The sequence below is a fragment of the Penicillium chrysogenum genome (assembly GCF_028827035.1).
Source record: "Penicillium chrysogenum strain IBT 35668 chromosome Unknown utg000005l_segment0_segment0, whole genome shotgun sequence".
Taxonomy (NCBI): Eukaryota; Fungi; Ascomycota; class Eurotiomycetes; order Eurotiales; family Aspergillaceae; genus Penicillium; species Penicillium chrysogenum.
This window is the reverse complement of record NW_026622753.1, coordinates 3556983-3578337: the sequence shown is the minus strand read 5'-3', so window position 1 is coordinate 3578337 and position 21355 is coordinate 3556983. Positions and strand designations below refer to the sequence as shown.

The following is a 21355-nucleotide window of genomic DNA, read 5'->3' as shown; positions in this document are numbered from 1 at the left end:
AGAATATAAGGAAAGCAAGGGAAGACATCGTTATTTATCGTTTGCGGGCAATTCGAGTTCCACTGAGACTGGACTTGTCTGACAGCCAACCAGTCTCGATGTCTTCGATCATGTTGTCTAGCTGTTTGACGCTCGCCCGGCCCTCTCGGTAGGAGCTGGAAGTCTCAAATCCGCTGTGCTCACTGCTGCGAGAAGAGCTGACCCAGCTGTCAGGCCGTGATGTATTGCGGCCGGGATATTGGTGCGCAAAGGGAGCGTGTGGGGAGTTTGATGACATGTTCGGGTCAAGATTGAGACCCTGGAAGGGGTTCTTGGCTCCAGCATTGAGCGCCGCCATAAGAGCGGCCTGTAGAATCTGGTTCTGGCGTTCCAGATTCGCCACCCGGTCTTCGAGGTAGTGATCCATTTGAGGAGCAGCGCGGATGTGTTGACTGCTTTGAGACTCCCTCGATCTGTGGGTTGATTGGGAATATTGTGACTGAGGAGACGAAGCCTTCTCAAGACTGTGGATGCTGCGGCTTTGGGGTGTCATAGGGCGCGCGGGATTGGGGTAACGAAGTTGATTGCGGGAGGATCTTTGCCGTGGATCATTTGCCTCATATCCCCGGCGCGTTGGCTGGATTGGCTGGTAGTTGTCGGCCCCTCGGCGCGAGTGTTTGGTGTCTATCTCTGGGCCAAAAACCTCGTCGTCTGACGATGGAAGTGGGGACTCGGGGCGAGAATCGGGACGACTTTGCTGGTATGTTTCAGGGAAACTCTCATGTCGAAGGCTGCTCCCTGAGCTGTTGCTCCGGGATAACGCCGAACCTCGGTAGGGCCCCGGTGTAGGGTATGCCTCCTTGTTTCTCATTGATGGTGGAGTAGCTACATTAGGTGCAGTGTAGTTGCGCTGGCCAATCTTTCGCCCAGGAGGCGGAGGAGGTGGGTGCTGAGGAGGTGGAGCTGATGGGAGTGATGCAGTGGGTGGAGGCGATGGCAGACCAAACGGAAGATTCTTTCGACTGACTTGGGAATTGATCTGAAGCTCCTTCAGAGCAGAACGTTTGCCATTAGACTTTGTAGGGATAGAGTGCCCTAGGACGGGAGAGTCGGCCAAAGGCTGCCCCTCGGAGACCTCCGCATCACATTGACTTGAAGGGCTTTCGGGGAGTTCTTGCACCCGAGGGATGCGCACACTTGAAACACGTCCTCTAGGAGTGCAATGTTCCGGGGTTGGGTGGTAGTGTTCCGAAAGCGAAGTGGTCAACAAGCTTTCCTCGTCATCGGCCATTGACCCTCCAGCACCGAAGCTGCCTAGAGCGGTTGCCGGGCGCGAGTCAAGGGCACAAGGACTGTCGATAGCGGATCGGATTTCCTGATCTTCAACCAATGTTGCTGCAGAAGAATGCAAATTGGAAGACAATGTCTCCGAATCAATCGCTCGACTAGAGCGCGTGTTGGTGTCCGGAGCAGTCGGCGAGCATTTGGTCTTGGGCACTGAGGGCAGGGGCCTTGTAGGCGCTGGGAGAGGAAATGCTTGCAGTGTGCCTAGGGACAACGAAAGCGGTCGAATTGTGGTCTCATCTTGGGAGGCAGAATCCTTTGAGGCGTTTACTGCAGATAGTGCTTCTGAAGAGGTTGCACAAGGTGCAAGGGCATCTGGGTACTTTCGTTCCGCTGTGCTGACTGGAGCATCTATGAAACCATCTGATGATTTTCTTGGCTTATCTGGAACTTTGGATTCGTTGTCAGAAGGCCCAATTCGTGGGCTGGCCACCGGAGACGCCGGCGACGCTGTGGTATTTTCGATCATTTGGTATCGAGGAATGGATGAATTTCTCCATGGGCCCCTGCTAGATGTGCGAGGAGGTGCAACATCTGGGAAAAGTTTCAAGGTAGGCGACAAGGGTGTGACATTGCGGACAGAAGATTGTTCTGACTGATTTCGCTTTTGGATATCGATAGACGGTTTAGGCTCTGGCTCCGTCCTATCCCCACCCACGGATGTATTGATAGTGACTTGTGAGACAGGGTCGGCGCGGGTACTTGACTCTGCAGAGCTAGATGGCCGTTGGATTTGCTCATCAATTGACATATTCCTATACGAATGACTGGTAGAAGCCAACGAGGAAGTTGGTCGGGTGATAGTCTGAGGACTGAGGTCTGCTGCAGAACTTGACGTCGGGAAAGCTGAAGGGGATTGGGAGGTGTGATCGGTTGGCTGATATGGCGGTGGCATAGAATCGTCCAAATCGGAAGTGAGTGAGACTGCAATGTCGACCATTGAGCCAAAGGCAGCAAGATCCAGAGAGCCCAAGCGACGTCTTGTCTCAGTCGGTCGTCTGTCGCAATCGACTTTGGCTTGCAGCCATGGCTGTCCAATGTTTTCCACATCTTTCTTTGATCTGGAAAGTGATCGAGAGAGAGATAGTGACAGGCTTTCTTTTGATCGCTTTGCCTCCTTTTGCCCCTTTGATTCATTTGGAGGAGCCGCTGGGATAAGATATCCTCCCCGTGTTAGTGCTTCTATTTGGCGCTGCTGCTCTTCTTGCTTTGACCTGGGCGATGATTCCTTCTTTGGGCGCTGGGCAAACTGCAAGAGGCGACGATGAAATGGCTTCGGATCCTGTTTTGAATCTGGCTTCGATTCTGACTTCGATTCTTTAGGCGAAATAGGAACAGGGAGTGCAGTAGTTGTATCAGAGGGACTTGAGGGTTGAGGTTGAGAGGGAGCGCGAGAGCGGGGTTGAGGTTGGGATGGAGGTAGAGATAGAGGCGGCGGCTGAGAGGGCATATTTTGGCTCTGGAGGAATCGAACCATGTCCACTAGGCTTTCATTCCTACCAGCCCTTTCAGCCATGCCTGCTGATCGGGCTTCAGGTCGTGGGGCACTGCCGCCTCGAGGCCTGGGGGCGCCCAGAGGTTTAGGCGGTGGTCCAGTCTTCGTAGACGTCATGTTCATGTTGGGGATCCTACGTTTCGAGGGAGGATCAGGTCGATAAGTCCGAACAATTGGGCTTGGTGCGACGGCGCAGTCATGTGATGAATCAAGCTGATGCATAGGGAGACGGTGCATCAATTACTAGCTGGCTTCGCAATCCGACAGTTCCCGGTTGTCGACATGAAAACCCAGGCTGTTCGTGTAAAACAATAGACAATTCTATACTTGGCAGGTTAGAGAGATGAACCAAGACACTAGCTCGGGAGCGAGGCATGCTCACCTGCTCAAGAAAGCCAACACGACAGGGGCCTGGGAGGCTATATAGACGGGGGATATGATATGTCGACACAGGTTGACACCACTATGTACCAAGAGTCCATATGTACAAAGTCGACAAGAGTTGAGACGTGGGAGAATCGAAACGAGCGACCAAAAGTCGAAACTGCGAGACGGAAATAGAGAGAGTTTAATAGGATCCCAGGTAACTGTCCTTACTCCTGAAATAGAAGACAGGAGTATTCCGGGTAACCCCTCCGGAAGGAAAGGCACATATACAGGCTGAGGCTAAAACGGGGTAGTACGAATCCGAAGGACAGGTCCTGCATATAATGAAAAATAATGAAAACGGGTTCGTCCAAGGGGATTCGTCCAAGCAAGGTCCTGTGGAGAACCTTGCACTTTTAGACTCGATCAAACAGATGGCACTTGCGATGTATAACCGGGAAGGAAAAATATGACACAGCAATTGGATGACACCGGGAAGACTGCTTGATGGGGCTGCATGTTGCCGTCTGGGTTTCTTTTTTTCTTTTCCATTGTGTTTATTGTGGCAGGGACAATGCTGGCCAACCACAGATTAATCGTCAATTGAACTGCTTTGCCTTTTAATTAGCTTTTCTCCTTGTTCCCCTTCGATATGAATGCAAGGGGGGTTAAAGAGAGAAAACGTCAGGTCCTGTACTCCGTTCTCCCCACCTTCCTCCCCAATATGATGTATCAGATCCAAGAACTTTTCAAGCCACTTCACTTAGTGTGATTTTCCTTTTTTCCCAAATAAAGCAAGAGTTTAGATCGGAGCTGTGCAGATCAGAATTTTTAGGGATCCTCTAGACGGGTAGAAACAGTCGATCATGGTCGATCATGAAAAAAAAGTACATGTAGATCGGGAAAATATGGGTGAGATAGCTCACACACAATTCATGAACTATTGGAAATAGACTAGGGAATCAATAACATATTTAATCTAAGTTGAATGATTTGACTACTGTAATTATCAAGATCTCAAGATGTCAATATGTCAAACATGCATGCACTCCATACAAATCACACCTGGACAGGGATAGACATGTACAAAGGTACAGCCCTGTGGAACTCTGATATCATTAATCTATATCGGCATTATAAGTGACCTAGAGAAAGTTAAGATGCGTTCAATTTAGAAATAAGATTCTGTGCAATCACAAACGGAACTCGAAGTCATCATCCCTTGCTTTCGATGTCCCACACTTTACCAACATAGGTAGTTAGTACACCCCATCTCTATGTTGTATGTACGATTGCCTGCATTAATCTCCGAAGAAAAACGCTCTTTTTCATGCAGTGTTCGACTACATGGTTCTTGATTCCCCGAAATTCAAATCAGAATGAAAAGTAGAAAAGTAGTGACCCACCTACAAGACATGTCAACTCTTCCCCTCTTGTCTCAAATGTGTAAAGAGGATACCCACTTCCAAGACGGCAAAGAATCTATAAGCGAATAAGAGACATTCTATCGTGCACATATCACAGCAAACATATTCGTTCCAAGGCCTGGTTTTAGTCTTTTGGGAATCCATCGGGAGTTGACTCGATGGGAATCCATACATGTATAACATTTCAATGCGTTGGAGCCTGTCCAATAATAGGACTTTGATGGTTGTCCTTTTTAGCGTTCGTAAAGAAATAGAAGTCCACTTATCTCGTCCCTCAATTTCTAAAAAAGAAAAAAAAAAAAAAAAATGAACTTTCCCATGGATAGCATTAGATTATTTTGTTCGTGGTTTTCCGGCTCTCCACCTGGGCAGGGCTATAAATGACTAAGATTGAGGGTTCCAGCTTAAGACTTTAGCTCGGAGTTTTGGTATTGTATATATCTTGCTTGTACCTGCTGCAAGGGCACAACGCCCATGACCACCCCGGCCAGAGGGCGCACCGAAGGGTCTATTCGGTGCCGATTGCAGTTTTCGCAGGGCGAAACCATCTGTATAAGGACAGACGCTGTGGTATTCCAGCCCGAGCTGGCTTGAATCGGACGCGTGGTCCACTGGTAGCTTTATAGGTAAAGCCCGCAAGAATCTAGGCCCCAGCCTAGGCCCAAGTCACGGTACCGTCCTATTGGATGAATTTGGTTTTGCTCATAAACCGTGGCTGAACAATTCATGGACCTGGTCCATACGCAATCGCTTCTTTTAACACCTTGCTCACGCCGGATGATGCACGGCCTAATTCGCCACCTTCCTCTCTGGCGCTCTTGATTCCACGCTCGATTGCTGGCTGGAAACGAGTCGAGAACACCCGGTACCTATCCTCACGAGTTTCGTACATCTCCCCTTCCTCATCGCGCGGCTTCCCAAACAGATTCAGGTATGCGAATGGAGTAGATGAGTCCGAGATCATGTGCTGCGCGGTCTGGCAAAGGGGGAAGGGCCAGTCCGGACTCTCATCTTCACCAGACATTTCACTATCCACACCGTCGACCGAAGGTTTTCCGATCCCGGCATCTAAAAACATCGCCAGCGCCCCAAGCGTTTTGACCATGGGCTTGCCCTGGCTGCCAGACTTCCCAAATGAAGCTCGGCTTGAGGACCACTGCGAGGACTCTTCGGTGTGCCAGCCCAACACGGACAAGAAGCAGTTAAGTGTTTTGATCCAACCTCCCGCGCAGGAAACTGTTGATTCTCCCGCTGCCTCGACCATCCATGATAGGATCTCCACGGCAGAACTACGGATGTCCGCTGCAAGATGGGTCATTCCTGCACGAACGTAGGGAAGGAGTTGCGCCACATGGTCTTCGACATCGCCCGGCGGCAGGGTCCGCAAGAGCTTGAGGAGCTGGGTCCGTACGCTGGTGGCTCCATCGAGGATGAGCGGCAGTAGAGATGGTAGAATAACGCTCACAGGTTGTGGTAGAGGAGAGTTTACTGGCCGAGAGGATATCGAGGTAGTCAGATAAGCGAGCGAGTCGCGTCGTTGGCTGTCGGATTTGGCGGAGAGGAGAGATAAGTTATGCGTGAAAGTAGCATTTGAAGTCGGGGCGGCGAGGTGGAGGGATTGTTGTGTGAGTACAATTGCTAGTGATTGTGAGCATAACAAGACGTCAAGCAATTATAAAAATGCACATACACTTCGACTTGAAACTGGTATCGGTGTAGTTGTCGGGCTTCGCTTTGGTTTTCCCAACCTTGAGTTTAGGTTTCTGCAGATGTTAGTTGGTTGAAGAGAAGAAACGGGGGTTTGTAATTCTAACCTGGAAATCCTTTTGCTTATCCTTCTTTCTTTTAGAGCTGGATCCCATGGCTGCGCAAAATCAATTGATTGTTAGAGATGGATGGACTGTCAGTGATTCTTTTTTCGCTCTAATTATCACACGTGATTTATCATATCAGTTGTTGCCTGAGGCATAAGCCTTCCTGAAGGGGAAGTATATTGTGATAATGCTTTTTTTCCCGTACAATGTTGTAGGTGATTCCACTTTCGGCTTATTAAGAGCTACTTATCCATGGATGGTTTATAATCGTTTTCTTGTAGAAATTCGATGTATACTTCACACAAACCATGTTGATATTTCGAAGTATATCCAACTCAACGATCCAAGCCCGCAATATCCATTCGGCATATATTCGCTATGAAGGTTGGCACAACTGAACACAGATTACACTCTGTGTACAATGTGAAGTGGGAATTTACCGGACCTTGTTGTATAATTTATTTAAGATAAAGGTGTAGGAGAAGGAATGGTGCAGCCAACCCTCACAATGAATGTATAAACATCACTTGAAATTCTATCCTATGTAACAATTCATTTGTAATCGGCTTCATATACCTAGGTAGGCATTTAGGTTGCACCTGAAGCATTCTATTAGCAAGACCAAATAATCAAGTAACTACCACAATCAGCAACTAACCACGAGACCCTCCGCCAAGGGCCTTAGCCACTGTCTCCTGCGCCGACTGCAGCAGAGACTTTTCCCTCTCCAGTCCGTAATCACGCTCTTCTCTCGGACCACCCTGTCCAAATTGCCAGATATTGTCGGGTGTATCCGACGCGCGACGAGACGTCGCCTTCGTATCTCCTGCAGGACGCAATCAGTCTATTTAGCCGGTGCTCAAGAAACAACACGTAGTTTATCTCCAGAGCAAATGTCATCCGTCGTCTGCGCAAAGCCCACGCCCTATCACTGCGGGAAATACGCACCGGGTTGGAACTTTTCAGCTATCTTCTCGCGCGCATTACTGGCAGACTCATGGACGCGGCCGGTGACCCTATCTGTGGTATTCGTTTTGGTTGTGAATGGTTCGGAGGCTCCTACGATGTGTAAGCTGGTTTCTGCATGGCGGGTAGAAGTCCACAAGATAGCTACTCACCGTCCGTGTTAGACATGTCGTCTTGTTGAAAAGAATCAGCTATGCCTTGTTAATGTTGACTGGAAGAGGTTCCATACTGCCTTTCCAGCTGTCCTGGGTGTTAAGTTGATTGCTGGCTTAGTGGTCTGATATGGGTTTGTATGGCGTAAAAGTAATATATCTTGAGGAAGCGCAAAGAGGTAACACTGTCCAACTATCCGTCAACATGACGTGTGGATTGTTTCCCCGGCTTAATGTCCGGGGATGAAGTTGGTTGTGATGTCATTCTTCGCTCAGCCTGCAGTTGACGCTGGAAAGAAAGTAGCACTTAGGGCTTAATTACACCTAAGTTGATAGGCTAAGCGTGTCGAGAGAATGAATTGGAGATAATCATGATCAAATTGAAGTCCAGGTCTAAAAGTAATCACGCAAGGATGAGATCCATTAATCAAAGCCTGCTCAGCAGCGCAAGAATCCAAGAATAGATGAGTAAATAATATATAGAAAAAAAGAAAGAAAAAAAAAAGACAAAGACGGGAGAGAGATGCGCACTTCTGCCCGGCTCCGAGCTGCGAAAACAAAACAAAAAAGCAAACATAGAAGTGAAAACATAATAGGCAGCTCGGGTCCCGGACAGACGCGGTTGTATCAATCAAATCAACAAAAAAAAGGCACACGTGACGTATAATAATCAAGAAAAACATGAGTGATAAAGGAGCCACGACCGCAGGGGACATAAGTCGTGTAATACGTGAGATTATAGTGGTGGCTAGCCCGGTCACACATTGGCAAAACTCAGCAGAAGCAAAAGGCCATGTGGTAGAAGCCAACTACAGACTCATTGTCAGCCACTCCCATTCCTGACTCGCACCCTGTCCACCGGCGATACTGTGGTTCGCTGGGTTTGCGGCAGCGGGTGGTGCCATCGCCGGAGCTAATGGCACGACTTTGGACCGGCTCGGGGGAGCGGCTGACTTAGGGCTGTCGTCCGCATCTGGTTCGGATCCAGCTGGTGCTTTTTCGAGTCTGCGCTGCCGTCTGGGTGCTACTTGCACACCAGCACGGGCCTGAGCGACGCCAGCCGGGGGACCGGACTTGGGCGGGGCAGCGGCAATTGGCACAACACCGGGTTTCCCCAACGTGCTGGATCCATTGATCGAAGGTGGAGACTCAGAAGTGTTCATACGGGAGGATATCGATGTGGATGGGGCATGCTGAATGGAGTTCTTGCGGGAAGATTTCTTAGATGACCGAGAAGTACCAACAGTAAGTGTGTTGGCGCTGCTACGGTTTCGCTTCTTGATCACATCAGTCTTGAGCGAAAGTGGCCTGACGACGCCATGGAGTTTCAGGAACAGGCCACATGCATTGCACAGAGGCTGGCCCTCCGGGTTGCGTCTCCAGAGAGGGGTGGTCTGGGTGAAACAGTTGGTGCAGGTGGTCGGTCCCGCGTTCGGGTCACCGTTCTTCGACCCACCAGGGCTGCCTGGCCGGGAGGGCACCGCACTGCTGAGACCGGACTCCGGAGGGGTGCTTGGTGATGGGTGGTTTGTCGGAGGCCCGCTGGCTGAGCCATTCAAGCTCTGACGGAGCAGTGCAGCAGCATTGGGGGTCGATGCTGTACGAGGAACCTTCCCGTAGCGACGAGGGTCCTGGTTTTGGTTGCGCACCTCGCTGACCGAAGCAGCGGATCCATGCGCACGACCAAGAGTACCTCCCTGATTCCATTCAGAGGGGCCATCTATCATGTCTGTGGATCCAATCGTAACATGCTTGCGGTGCTGAGCACTGAAGCCTGGGAGGGACTGTACTGATCCGGGGAAACCTCCATCCCAATGAAGACCGGCGCTCATATCAACAGACTCATCCAAAGAGGCAAAGTCATTTGGCATGGTAATGCCTCCGCGTTCACCAAAGTTGCCATCGTCATCCTCATTGTCTGAATCTCCGCCAAAGGTAAACATGCTGCTGGCAGGCGCCGTTGTGGAGAACTCGCCGTGGCCAAGCACCTGTGATGGGTTGACATGCTGCGGTTGCGGCACCGAAAATCCAGACACATTAGTGGTTGGCGGCCCCGTAACTGCGCTCCCTGGGTGAGATTCGCCGTTGGACATGTTGTACATATAACGGGGCTGCAGCGATGCAGACAGGTTCGACTGACGCTGCTGGATATAATTAGGAATGCGGCGCTGGGTGTGGGATTCCGCGGAGGGCGCATCAGAAAAGAATATCGACTGCTCTCCTTCATAAATCGGTTGCGGGGTCGACACAGTAGACTGGTAGCCAGAAGGCGGGGGTGAGAAGAACTCAGTTGAGTTAAGCGACGAGGCGAGCGGCGTCTGGGCATATAGACTCGAGAAAGGATTTCCTGCAGTCATTGGAGAATCTGACGGCGAAAAATGGAAATTTTGCTGATATGGCCCGGCCGAATTGAGCCCGTGGTCTTCGTTGATGCCATACGTATCCAGCCCGTAGGGAATGTTGGAATGCGTGTGATGGTGATGAGGTCGGCGCGGGCCCACTGTGCCATTGCCAGAAAGAGCAAAAGCAGAAGGTGGATGATCGAGAGAGTAATCTGGCAGTGCCGCCGAAAGTTCCGAGTGCTGCGCCATCATAGCGTTGGACACCGGGGGAACCTGGGGCGAGGCCTCGGCAGGACGCTTGCGGGTAGGGACAGAGAGGCCGGCGAAGAACTGCCGCTCGTCAACGCTCGTTTTGCGGACCCGACGGGGGACGTATCCAAACTCGGAGTTTGTTCGCTGATCCTGGGGTGGGTGGGGGAATGAGGCGGCGGTCGATGAATCCGTCATCGCGTGGTCCTTGCGCGATTTAATAGGAATTGATCCAGTGGGTGTTGCTGCGAAGTTTCGATCGACCGAAGGATGCGCGGAGTGTTCGGCAGGCGAATCAAAGGGAACGATGAAGTCATCCAGATTCATTGGATCTGAAGTGGCATCAAGGTTCATATCGTGCGAAGGATCGGGGCCAGCGGGCGATACTTGGTCGGACAAGCGCATCTGCGCGATGCCGCTCGGTGTCGGGCTACGAGCTTCCGAGGCGCTGTTCGGATATCAGTAAATCAGCTATACGCTTCAGGATTGGCAGGAGCGTTTCTTACCGAGCCTGCTGTTCCCGTTCCTTGCGCTTGAGGTTCATGGCCATCATTCGCCACGTCAAATTCTCCATGCGCTCTTGGTTGGGCAACTGAGATTTTGTCCTGGTATAGAGTTTCCAAATCTGCGCGGCCAGCGGATCTTTCCTTTGCATCTCATCAGGATTGTCGCCACGGGATGCACCGCTCGTCCATTCCGGAAAGATGGAGTTGCCGAGGACACCATCATTGGCGTTGGAGGAACCAGAGGGACTGAACGGAGTGTCGAAGGAGAAGTCGTCGGACACCATATGGGAATCGGCGTCGAAATCGGGGAACGCCATAGGCTGGGATGGCCGGGCTCCCCCATGCCCTCCATGATGTATCCCCTCCATAATCTCCGATGGAGAGGGGTTCAATCAGAGGGAAGAAGTAATTCAAACAGAGGCGACCGTGGGGGGAGGGGATGAACGGCAAAAAGGTGGGTTGGATTGAAATTCCTCCGTACCCGCCGTAAACGAGACCCTTGCCGGAAGTTGATGATCGAATGCAGCCAAGCGAGAGACGATTGGCAGGATTCAGCCAACGACCAGGGTCTGTCAACGCAAGACGCCTATTAGCACGGAACGGATCTTATGATAATAATATATTATAATAAGATAATTAAGCTGACGACTGGGATGAGAGAAACGCACGATGGATCTGGAGACCACCACCCAGCCTCGACGCCTCTTGGGATTTCCTGATGAGTCGTGGAGGGGGGGCTAGACCCTCCAGACGCTCATGCCCCGAAAAGATCTATCTTTTGATGGAAGAGAAAATCCTTCCGAGGATGACAATAGGAAAGATGAGAATAAAGTGGGATGAAAGAAGAAAGATGGAGAGGAGAAGGGAATTGTGTGGGAAGACGGGGAAAACGGAGGGCAGTTTACTGCCGACCACGCAATGACTATGACCAAGAGGTATAGGTTAAAATCAAAGATGTACTCCGTGTAGATATTCTCGAAAGAATAGAAATAACAAGAAAAGAGGGAAAGAAGAATAATATCATGTTCTGAAGAGAGAGAGGGTGAGTGACGCTGAACAAGAAGGGCTTGTAATCTATGTAATCTATATGTAAATGAATGTACCGGTATTACTCTTGTCACGGGGAAATGACCGATTTACGGCGCTTCGCTCGATTTCATTGATTTTATGTGCCACTCCCGTCTTCTTAAAGGCCGATTACTCTTTCTTTTTTAAGTATGCAGACTATTTGGGCCTACATATACATTACTCCTCCAATCAACTTGTGTCAAGGTGGTACTTTGGTATCGGATCTAGAAGGTCATCCTTTCATTCTCTGCATACTCGCACGGCCCCAGTTTTATTTTTTTGGATTTAAAACATACCATATAGTCTGACATGGGTGTTATTTTCGAGTATAGATCTGACCGGCATCTCGAATAATCATCGGCCCGACTGGCCACAAGCTCGGTACTAAGATTGAAACTAATGTACCTCGCCCGCACCTGTGAGTCGGGACCGGTCTATACGCAGGTACTATCAATTCCTATGGCTACATAGATGGAGATAATCGGACAAGCTTGAGAAGACAGAACATGGCACTGCCAAAGACATCACATTCCTTAGCGTCCCCGGAGCCAGTCCAGATGCAGGCTAAGTGGGTACTGTTCGTTAACGGTGGAGTACACCTCCCGGTCCAGTCAAAGAGGTTTTGTAGGATAAACGAACAAATGCATTCATCTCGCCTCGAGGTCTCAATCTCTTATGCTCTGGGGTATTTCAGATAAACGATGGGAATCCTACTCGGGATACGATGTACCCGTGAACAAGTTACAAGAAAAGAAAAACACAATCAGATATGTGTTGATATCGAGGTTTATAGTCCATGTTCTTAGCGGGGCGGAATGATGGTAAACCGAGCAACGGGTGGATCCCCAAAGATAAGGAACGTTCTACGGGTCTTCTTTTTTCATTTCTTATTTTCCCCAAAAAAATAAATAACGGAATTGGTGTTTCTCACAACTTTATAGCTTGGGTAGGGTCTGTCATATATCGCATAGTTATATTCAATGACTGGTGATCATATAAAATATAAGACCAGCAATCAATATCATCTCCCAGCGGAGTCAAGACTCACCGAGAGGCTGAGAAAGAGATCCCTATATTACCCGAAAACGGTACCACCCGTGTATGGAGACGATACACAAGACTGCCCGTCACGGAATTTCCCCGATCTTCGCCCCAAAACGAAGTAAAGTACCTCAAAAGGCAACTTCGCAAATCAAAGTCCTTCGTTGACGTCTGCCGCCTTCGCGGGGGAACTTGAGGAGGTCTTCCGTACCGGCTAATATCCCTGCGCTTTTTCCCTTCTCTATTCATTAGTTTGCCACCGGGACACTCAAGGCGGGGTTAAGGTACAACTCCGGCCGCCTGATACGAATTCAGAGCCGATCGCAGGATTCTGTATCATATAGATATCAAACATCCTCGTGAGCCTGGTCGCAAGTGGGGACGGGGACCCGGATCGGGATACGGAAACAGGCACGCGAGGCCTAAACGAACAATATGTTCCCATCCAATAACGCATTGGGAGTAATCAGCTCCAATATGCATGGAGTAGGGACTGTTTTTTTTTGGGGCCCCACTACCCACCCTAAGTCGGGGAATCATAGATAAGAAGTGCTGATAGGAATGCAATTAGAATGTAATTAACCATGGTCATCCTGATAGAATGCAGATCGGTGGAACTTTCCACCTTATCTCTCTTTGTTAGCATAAAATACATGACCTGAAGGTCATACGTGTTCCTAATCATATTGTCAAATCCAATTTAGATCAGGGATGTGAGTGCGGGAATATCACTGTCTGTCTCAGGCACCCGGATCAACCCGGATATGTCTGTCGCGGGGGAAAGCACTGGGCAATTATTACCATCGAGGCACAGGTGGGCCGCGGCGTCCTGCACATTCAGCCCTCGACGCCAAATCTGACTGGTACTTTGGTCATGGTCTTTCTCCCCTCCCATAGCAGTGCGGTGAGGGGTTGTAAGGTGTTTTTTTCCCCGTGCGGTTCTTGCGGTTATGCGAGAAAATCTTTAGAAGGTCGAGACAATTGACTGATTCCATATGAAGAAGCGATTTCCTACGGGCGAAGAGCGTGGAGACAGGAACCCGACACTGCGCATATGTAACGAAAGCAAACATGGAGTCCGTTTTTGGGTGAGCCGACTTGACATGGTTGCCATTTGACAGATTGGACCGATTCGACCGAGTTGAACCCCAAGTGAAGCCGAATTCCAAAGGCAAAAACAGGGACAATGGACTATATATACGTTGTACTCAGCAGCCCAAGAATATTGACGCCATGCCGTGTGGTTATCCACCAAACCGTCTCGATAAGACGTGACGCTACCTAAGGGGCTAAACAATGTGCTCACTGAGACCGCAGCCAACAAGGAGAATCCTAGGTATCTCCTACGAAAATTCAACGTGCAGAGATAAGACCCCTGGCACAATTATGCATTATCATTGGAGCTATCACCTACACCGCCATCATACTGTTACTCTGCTATCTCCGGATTTCGACCCCAGAGTCTTACTTCCCATCGGATCTCCGGGAGATCCTCCAATGCGGATCCCGGGGTGTCAAGTTGCTATATTGTAAATGGACAGTGGACCCTTATCTCCTACATCTTCCAGGGTCAGCTCTTGTGTGAGATAAAGTGGAACATATCTCTGATGTGACTGATCTTCAAGATTCTTGATTACATCTCGCACAGATATGGGGATGACCGAACCATTGGTGCGATCTGGGATATGAACACTGACGCTCCGCCACCAACGGAGCACGCAATCAAAGATGACAACCCGAATTCTCTGGTTTATCTTCCCAATCTCTTCTTTCTTCTATCTTCGTGCAAGTGCCCTATCAAAATTGATTCGCGAACACATTGATGTACAAATCAATGCTGGTTATTTGTTATCAGAACTTCTCACAGTTCTCTATCTGCCTATTATCTATCTGCCTATCTGTGTCAAGGAATCTGTTATCACGAACTCGGATGGCCCCTAGTCCAGAGTCAATTGCCATTTATGTACGTATATCCAGCGACAATTTACCCTTACAGGCGCAATGCCCTTCACGGATATCGAGCAGTTGATTGGCTTCTCTCGGCGAACCAATAACCAGACCGGGCTTTTGTGCGGGTTTCCGTCTAAGAACAGAAAGGATTCCGGACCAATAGAGCCCCGAGAACAAGTCTAGTCCTGACATGTTGTTCACTTCTTCGCATGTGAGCTATTATGCGTCACTCACTCTCAGCTTCGCCTCAGCTTTGCCACAAAGATTCGACGCAAGCAAGAATACGATCGCCTGTACGGAGTACTCCGTGCTACTATTGTGTGACCTACAGTTGGCCTCGGCAAAAGCAAGGGTGCACCGTACATCTACACTTTTATAAACAAGAAACAGGAAATTCATATATCATATCTACAGTTATGCTTTTGCAGTACATCGAGGATAGACCAATAAGGACTCTGGAAAGAAGGCCGAGGCATTCTAGAAAATATAGTTATGCGATGGTGGTATTGTGCAATATGTACAAACGAAGTATGCGTTTCCAGCACAACTTAGGCACGCGCCTTGAAGACCCAGCGATAAGATCATAGCCCATGGACAGAAGAATAGGACAAGGTGTCGAAATCACCCCAATCATGAATGCAACGAGGTATAGCAACCCTTGAACTGTTATTCTATCTTGGCCGTTGAGCTGGTCCATATCTTTCCCGCATACGGGTGTTTCATCTTCCCAATGAGACAGAGGCGACAGAGATGAAAAGGGTATCATGTATTGACGAAATAACACATAAATTGACCATGAGAATGAAGGGGAATGAAGAGGAGAAAAAGTCTATATCGATAACCCAAAGAAAAGCTCCAACATATGAGGTGAAATGTCACTCCGATCCAGACAACCACCGGTCAGAAAAAAGGCCCCCGCGTACAAATGGGGGAGAATGCCACCAAATGAGATAGAGAAAAGCACGCAAAAATAAACCGAGTTCAGATAAAGACCCCGAAGAGATGGAGGGAAAATGAAAACGTGGGACTATGCCATGATAGCAAAAGAAGGGACAAAAAAACCATGAAAAAAAAAAGCCACCCGAAAACCCTTGCGCCCGCTAATGACCAGCTGCGAAGCAGACCCGCCACGGTATATGAGGATGAGGTGAAAATGTAGAAGATGAAATGCCAATTGGGGGGTAAAAAGTGTATGTCCCACGGGGTATTAGAAATGAAACAGGCCGTCTAGGAATGTGATGTGTAACGTGAAGAAACTCGGACTCGAGGAAATGCAAAAGATGTAAGCGTGGCAGAAGAAGAGGTAGAATATGGCGAAGAAAAGAAAGAAAGGCTTCATGGGTTCGGTGACTGTGACGGGCCTCCGGGGTGTCCCATGGGAGCAGCATTAGGCGGGTATGCATGTTGCGGAACTGCGTCGGCGGAGTACATGGGATATGGCACCACGCCCATTCCAGACATAGCACTCATATCCTGCCATTGCGGATAGTTCATTCCTGGTGGGTATGAGACTGATCCTGGCGTATGCATCTCAGGCGTGCCTGGCGAGCCTTGCGGGGCCATGGCACTCGGCGCAGACAGGGATTGTGCAGGTGTGGTCATTCTCCGTTTCAGCTCTGGAGGCATATGTGGGTGAAATTGATTAGGGTATGGTGAGGCCATCTCCTGTCCAGGATAGCTCATGGTTCGTGGCGGTGGCGGAGGCACCTGCCAAACTGTTCCGTCTGGCTGCATAGCGTATGCCGTCTGGCCCAGAGGCTGCGCTTGGCCCCCCATTGAAGATGCTGCAGATATCGGCGAAGGGGGTGGTAGGCCGGAGGATATGCTCCCGGGGTTCCATAAGTTGGGTGACATATTCATCATCTGACCCTTTCCGGCTGCCATTGTATTCAACAGCTGCGGGTCCGCTATCGTCGTAAATTCATCCCACGCGACCCCCGTATCCATTGGTTGATGCCCAGCGAAGTCTCCTGGTCCCATGGGCCGGTCTAGTTCGGATCAGTCAGTCAATGAACGCGCCTGGATTGCAGTCCGGGGATTTTATTCTGGATGACATAAACCTACCTGGCGTTAGACTCATGTTGCTTTGAACCATTCCGACGTTGTAGGTTGACATGTCCTGCGCGGACGAGGTGTTCATTGGCATAGCCTGGTATGGGTAGAAAGTCTCGGCGGGATCGGACATCAAATTAGTCGGAGAGGAAGCAATCGGTGTAGTGTTTGAGCGCTCGGTTGAGGGTGTCTCCAATCTCGAGCTTGGTCGTGATTTCTTTTCAACCGGTGGTTGCTGGTCCACTGGGAAAAACTGACAGTCCTTTCGCAGTCGAATGCAGTTTTCACATCGTCCTTCTGTATCATCTGGCGCCACAAGACATCGGATCTTTCGTCGTCGGCAGTGCACTGTAAAAGTATAAGTAACATGGTCACATGCGAATATCCCATTCTCAAAAGCAGGGTTGGGTTTATTTTCTCTGGATCGACACACGTTCGCGTTGCGAAGAAAGACGACAAGCATAAGGGTGGTGGTTTCTTGGGATTTGTTACTGACCACATGCGACAGAGGTCCGATGATATCCTAACTTATTGCGCTTCTTATCATTTGCGTCCATGGCGCTCTGTGAGTTTGCTGTTGATGCCATATGGTCGACAGCTGCTGGCATAGCTCCCACGAGCACGGTTCTTTCGTTGTATCGATCGAATGCGCATCAAAACCTCGGGCGAAGCGAAAGTTGTGCTTGGCGAAGCAGATGGCTGAGAGTACCTCGAGGCGTGATCAGAGGTGAATGCGACAAGCACCTGCGCAAGACCATACAGACACTGCCGAGAGAATTTGACCGTGGAGTGCCTCCAGAGGATGACGCTGCTTCAATTCTCAGGCTCTGATCCACGTACGCCACACTGGACAAGGTATGATATTGCGCGCGTTTCAGGTCGAGGATATTGGGGGGGGTACGTTAGGGCCCGCCGTGTGTCTCAAAGTATAGAGGTAATGGTGCAATAGAATGGTCGAGGATAGATTGGATTTCTGGGAGCCCCAAATTTCCCAAGTCGAGTAATTGCGAATTAATCAATGATAATTATAGTGATTAAAGTGTTGGAATGCCGGGGGTTTGGACGGGGTTAGGGCCGAGAAGTTTATTGAGGCCCTTGAGATCGAGGAAACCACACTAGGACAAGTTGAACAATAATAATCAAAAAGATATTAGTAAGAGGGGAAAGGGAAAAGAATAGAAAAATAGAGTATCCAAAGGAGCGAATATGAAGTGAACGGTGTGAAGAGAAGAAGAGCAGATCGGAGATGGTAGGTATAGTCCAACAGGTAGAAGCTAATCGCGGGGTGAAACGCCCAAAGGTCTTGTATTTTTATTTTTTTATGATTTTTTTTTTTCCTTGGGATTTTTTATTTAATTTAATTTTCACAAGTATGTATATCAGTACGTGGAACAAGGTGGCTCTCATACCAACTAAGACTAACACGGATGTATCGACTTAGCCCAAATCAACTGCAGGTCATTGTCAATGGATGATCAGTTCAGGGGTCCACGGACAACTTCCATTAATGCTCTAGAATTACTCCGTACTACGAAGTGTATTGTAGATTTACTGGCGCTTGAATGGTTGAATGGGAGAGTATTTCTTGTTTTCTGCAAGGTTTTCCTTTTTTTGTCCTTGTTCGTAATCTCCCTTTTGTTACCTATGTAGTTCCTGTTTTCAAATCCTGTCACCTTCAGATTGGTCCTTGGTTGATTAGGTAAACTTGCCAATCCCCCTGATTGCGTACTATAGACCCCGTTCTCCAAATGAAGCAGAGACGAGGAACCATGGTCTGGGAGCCCTGACAACAGTGGGGATGTGTGGATATTGGACGGTGGCCTCTCAAAATGTACAATACCAGTTAGGCTTAGGGCCAACAAGAATACCTGTCAATCATTGATGAACTGGGGAATACTTCCTTCATGTCCCGACTAGGTGATTGGTGACGCGAGCTTAGGCCGGCACTCAGAACCAATAGGCTTGTTGGTTTGAGGGTCCATCAAAAAGAACCTTCTGTGTCCGGTCATTTCGGAGGCTGATCACTAGAAACCTAGAGGGCTTCTCGAAGGGGAAGCAGTACACTTCGATCCAAGGGATAATGACCACATGGGCTTCTGGAAGGCTAGAAATTCCGTTATCCCATCTTTCTACTCCGTACTCCGTACTCCGTAACACTATATGAACTGAAACGAACCATCAGTTAATTTGTGCTAAAAACAGATTCAGGGTCCACGACCGAAATGTATCAGGTTATTGGTTATTGTTTTAAATCCAGTTTCTTTTTTTTTTTTTCGTAGTTCGTTTAATATACATTACCGTTTATTTTTTCTAAAACGGAAAAGGAAAATAGGTGATTTTTTGGGTATTTGCCCCTTTTCAGTAGCTTTTTATCCTCATTTGGCTGTCTTTAGCCAAAAAAGAAGAAAACCGTCAAAAGATCCATGGAAATAGTGGACCAATCAGTGACCACGGACCTTACTTCATGGAACCACAATGTACCTTGGATGAAAAGTCTCTACTCCGTACCTAATTGTATATCCAATGCTAATAGGACAGTCTCACTGTTTCAGTGTTAAGGATGGCGTGTCTGGGGACAATTTCTAGAGACACGTACGCGGCCCTTTTAAGATTTGATTCTACTACAATCAAATATAACATTGTACTTTGAAGACCAATAGACATAAATCTGCATCTACACAGCCCTGGACTACACCCAAGTAGGATAACCGCCCGAAAGCCTTAAAAGATTACTACCGATGATATAATATATATAATGTAATATACAGCATAGGTAACATAATGCGAATTGCAAGCGATCTCACAAACCCTGCGTGGGGCAGTCAAGGTTTAATTAAGGATCGTCCCAACTTTGGTAGCGTGTTACAGGTTAGGTCTTGGCATTCGCATGGGGCTCATCTCGGGGGTTTTTCCTTCTGTCTCAGCTTCCATGGAGAATCATGGAAGGGCAAGGTTCTTAATGGAGAAATCACGGGGAATCAGTGCTTATTTTACTCGGTATACTCCGTATGGTATAATGTACCTGTTCGAACAGATGAGACGGGGACAAGAAAAAAAGGGGCTATTATCAACTCCCACCGGTTAAACCGAAGGGGAAATCGTGTCAAATCCGGCGTGGGCTTAGGGAACATTATTCTCGTAAGTGGACTCGAGTGCCCAGGTGGACAGTGATCTTCATACAGTGTTGTATGGTGTATCACGTCAACAAAACCCCTCAAGGCCAATAAACGCCACCGATTACCGTACTCTCCCTCGTGCCCTTCAGGACATGTACTAGGAGTGTCTAATGTGTAATGTTATTGTACAATATATTTATGCTGCAACTTCGAAGTTTTTCGAGGGGATGCTTCCACCGCCCTTTTGCGAAGGAAAAACTACATACAACATACAACATTGTGCTGCCCACGCTCTGGCCCCGCAATTCAGCACACATTGGTCGAAGATCGACGAGCACGGGTCTCAAGAAATGCACTTGAGCCGATATTATTGGGTTTCCCATAGAGAATCATTGGAGTTGAGGTGTGTCCGCAACTAAACTATCAGCATATGTATCGTGACGCGGCGAATGTAAATGCGATAGATCTCGCAGTAGGTGTGAGGCAACTCCGCAAACCATAAAACCAATGTATGTACGAGTGAACGTTGTATGTTGTATACAATATACAACACATTGCGGAAAGGTCCGCAATCGGGCTCGCTTGGACAATTAGGAAAAGCCCCAACGGGCGTCGCGTCGTTGTCGATCGGTCAATTGTTTAACCTGAAACAAGGGTCCAGTAGTCCAGGGCTGAGCCAGATCTCGGTTGTTAATCTTAGCCAAGAATACACTTGGTGGATAGATGTAGAAGAATCTTTGCATTCTTAGATGTCGCTTAAGCAGGTATATACTAGTTTACCTAGGTACATAGTTAATATTGTAGCTTTTATTGTTCAACATCCAATTCAAGAAATGCCCCTAACTATTCCTTTCTGGGATTAGTGGGAAAACCGCTGCCAAATCCCAACTGCCGAGCTCCGCAGTGGCGTGCAGGTATACCCTATAAGCTAGTTATTAGGCGTGCTATGATGACAGTTCTTAAGGGAATCGCATAGCCGACAGCGAATTTCTTTCACTTTGGTCTCTCACGTAGCATACATACTTTCGGGGTTGGTGATATTTTAGAATGTCTACTCCGTGAGCTCTACATCCCTGAAGCAGGAACTCTACAACAAGGTAACAAGGCTTAATTTGCCCAAGAGACTATATATGCATAAGTATGCATAAATATGCAGATGACAAGATGATATGATCTAACATGTATGAGAAGACCATGGATGAATTTTGCAGATGTGATATGATCAAGGCAATATAGTACAATTAGGGTTTTGCCTCTAGTAATACACTTCGCCTACGGAGTACACCCTACAATATATATAGTAACCTAACTCCTTAATACTTCGTACGGAGTACGGAGACGGAGTATCATAAATTGTAAGAGATCGGAGATCACCCTGTGGGCCAACAATGCAGAGACCTCACTGGTCTCTCAGGTTGGGTCCGGCTGTTTCACCATCTTCGGGGCCCTTGACTCGATTCGGTCATCGGCTCCCTCAAGGGGGAGGGT

The 21355-nt window shown here is 48.6% G+C and overlaps 5 protein-coding genes across 5 annotated transcripts; all 5 read right to left on the bottom strand.

The window, feature by feature from the left end:
* Positions 1 to 34: 34 nt before the first annotated feature.
* N7489_009745 (uncharacterized protein) lies at positions 35 to 2941 on the bottom strand (the record flags this gene model as incomplete). Its single annotated transcript, XM_056715495.1, has 1 exon — positions 35 to 2941. The coding sequence occupies one exon, from the start codon at positions 2939 to 2941 to the stop codon at positions 35 to 37; it is 2907 nt and encodes a 968-aa protein (XP_056563117.1).
* Positions 2942 to 5335: 2394 nt separating this feature from the next.
* Positions 5336 to 6473, bottom strand: N7489_009744 (IPI1/TEX10 family protein; the record flags this gene model as incomplete). The annotated part of the gene is made up of 3 exons (XM_056715494.1): positions 5336 to 6249; positions 6302 to 6374; positions 6426 to 6473. 3 exons carry the CDS (start codon positions 6471 to 6473, stop codon positions 5336 to 5338), a joined length of 1035 nt encoding a protein of 344 aa, XP_056563116.1.
* Positions 6474 to 7078: 605 nt separating this feature from the next.
* Positions 7079 to 7559, bottom strand: N7489_009743 (transcriptional regulator family: GATA type zinc finger; the record flags this gene model as incomplete). Its single annotated transcript, XM_056715493.1, has 3 exons — positions 7079 to 7251; positions 7374 to 7484; positions 7544 to 7559. 3 exons carry the CDS (start codon positions 7557 to 7559, stop codon positions 7079 to 7081), a joined length of 300 nt encoding a protein of 99 aa, XP_056563115.1.
* A 793-nt stretch (positions 7560 to 8352) lies between these two features.
* N7489_009742 (GATA-type transcription factor) lies at positions 8353 to 11008 on the bottom strand (the record flags this gene model as incomplete). The annotated part of the gene is made up of 2 exons (XM_056715492.1): positions 8353 to 10582; positions 10641 to 11008. 2 exons carry the CDS (start codon positions 11006 to 11008, stop codon positions 8353 to 8355), a joined length of 2598 nt encoding a protein of 865 aa, XP_056563114.1.
* Positions 11009 to 16034: 5026 nt separating this feature from the next.
* On the bottom strand, positions 16035 to 17359 carry N7489_009741 (putative C6 finger domain protein; the record flags this gene model as incomplete). The annotated part of the gene is made up of 3 exons (XM_056715491.1): positions 16035 to 16687; positions 16764 to 17099; positions 17248 to 17359. The coding sequence occupies 3 exons, from the start codon at positions 17357 to 17359 to the stop codon at positions 16035 to 16037; spliced, it is 1101 nt and encodes a 366-aa protein (XP_056563113.1).
* Between the last annotated feature and the right edge of the window lie 3996 nt (positions 17360 to 21355).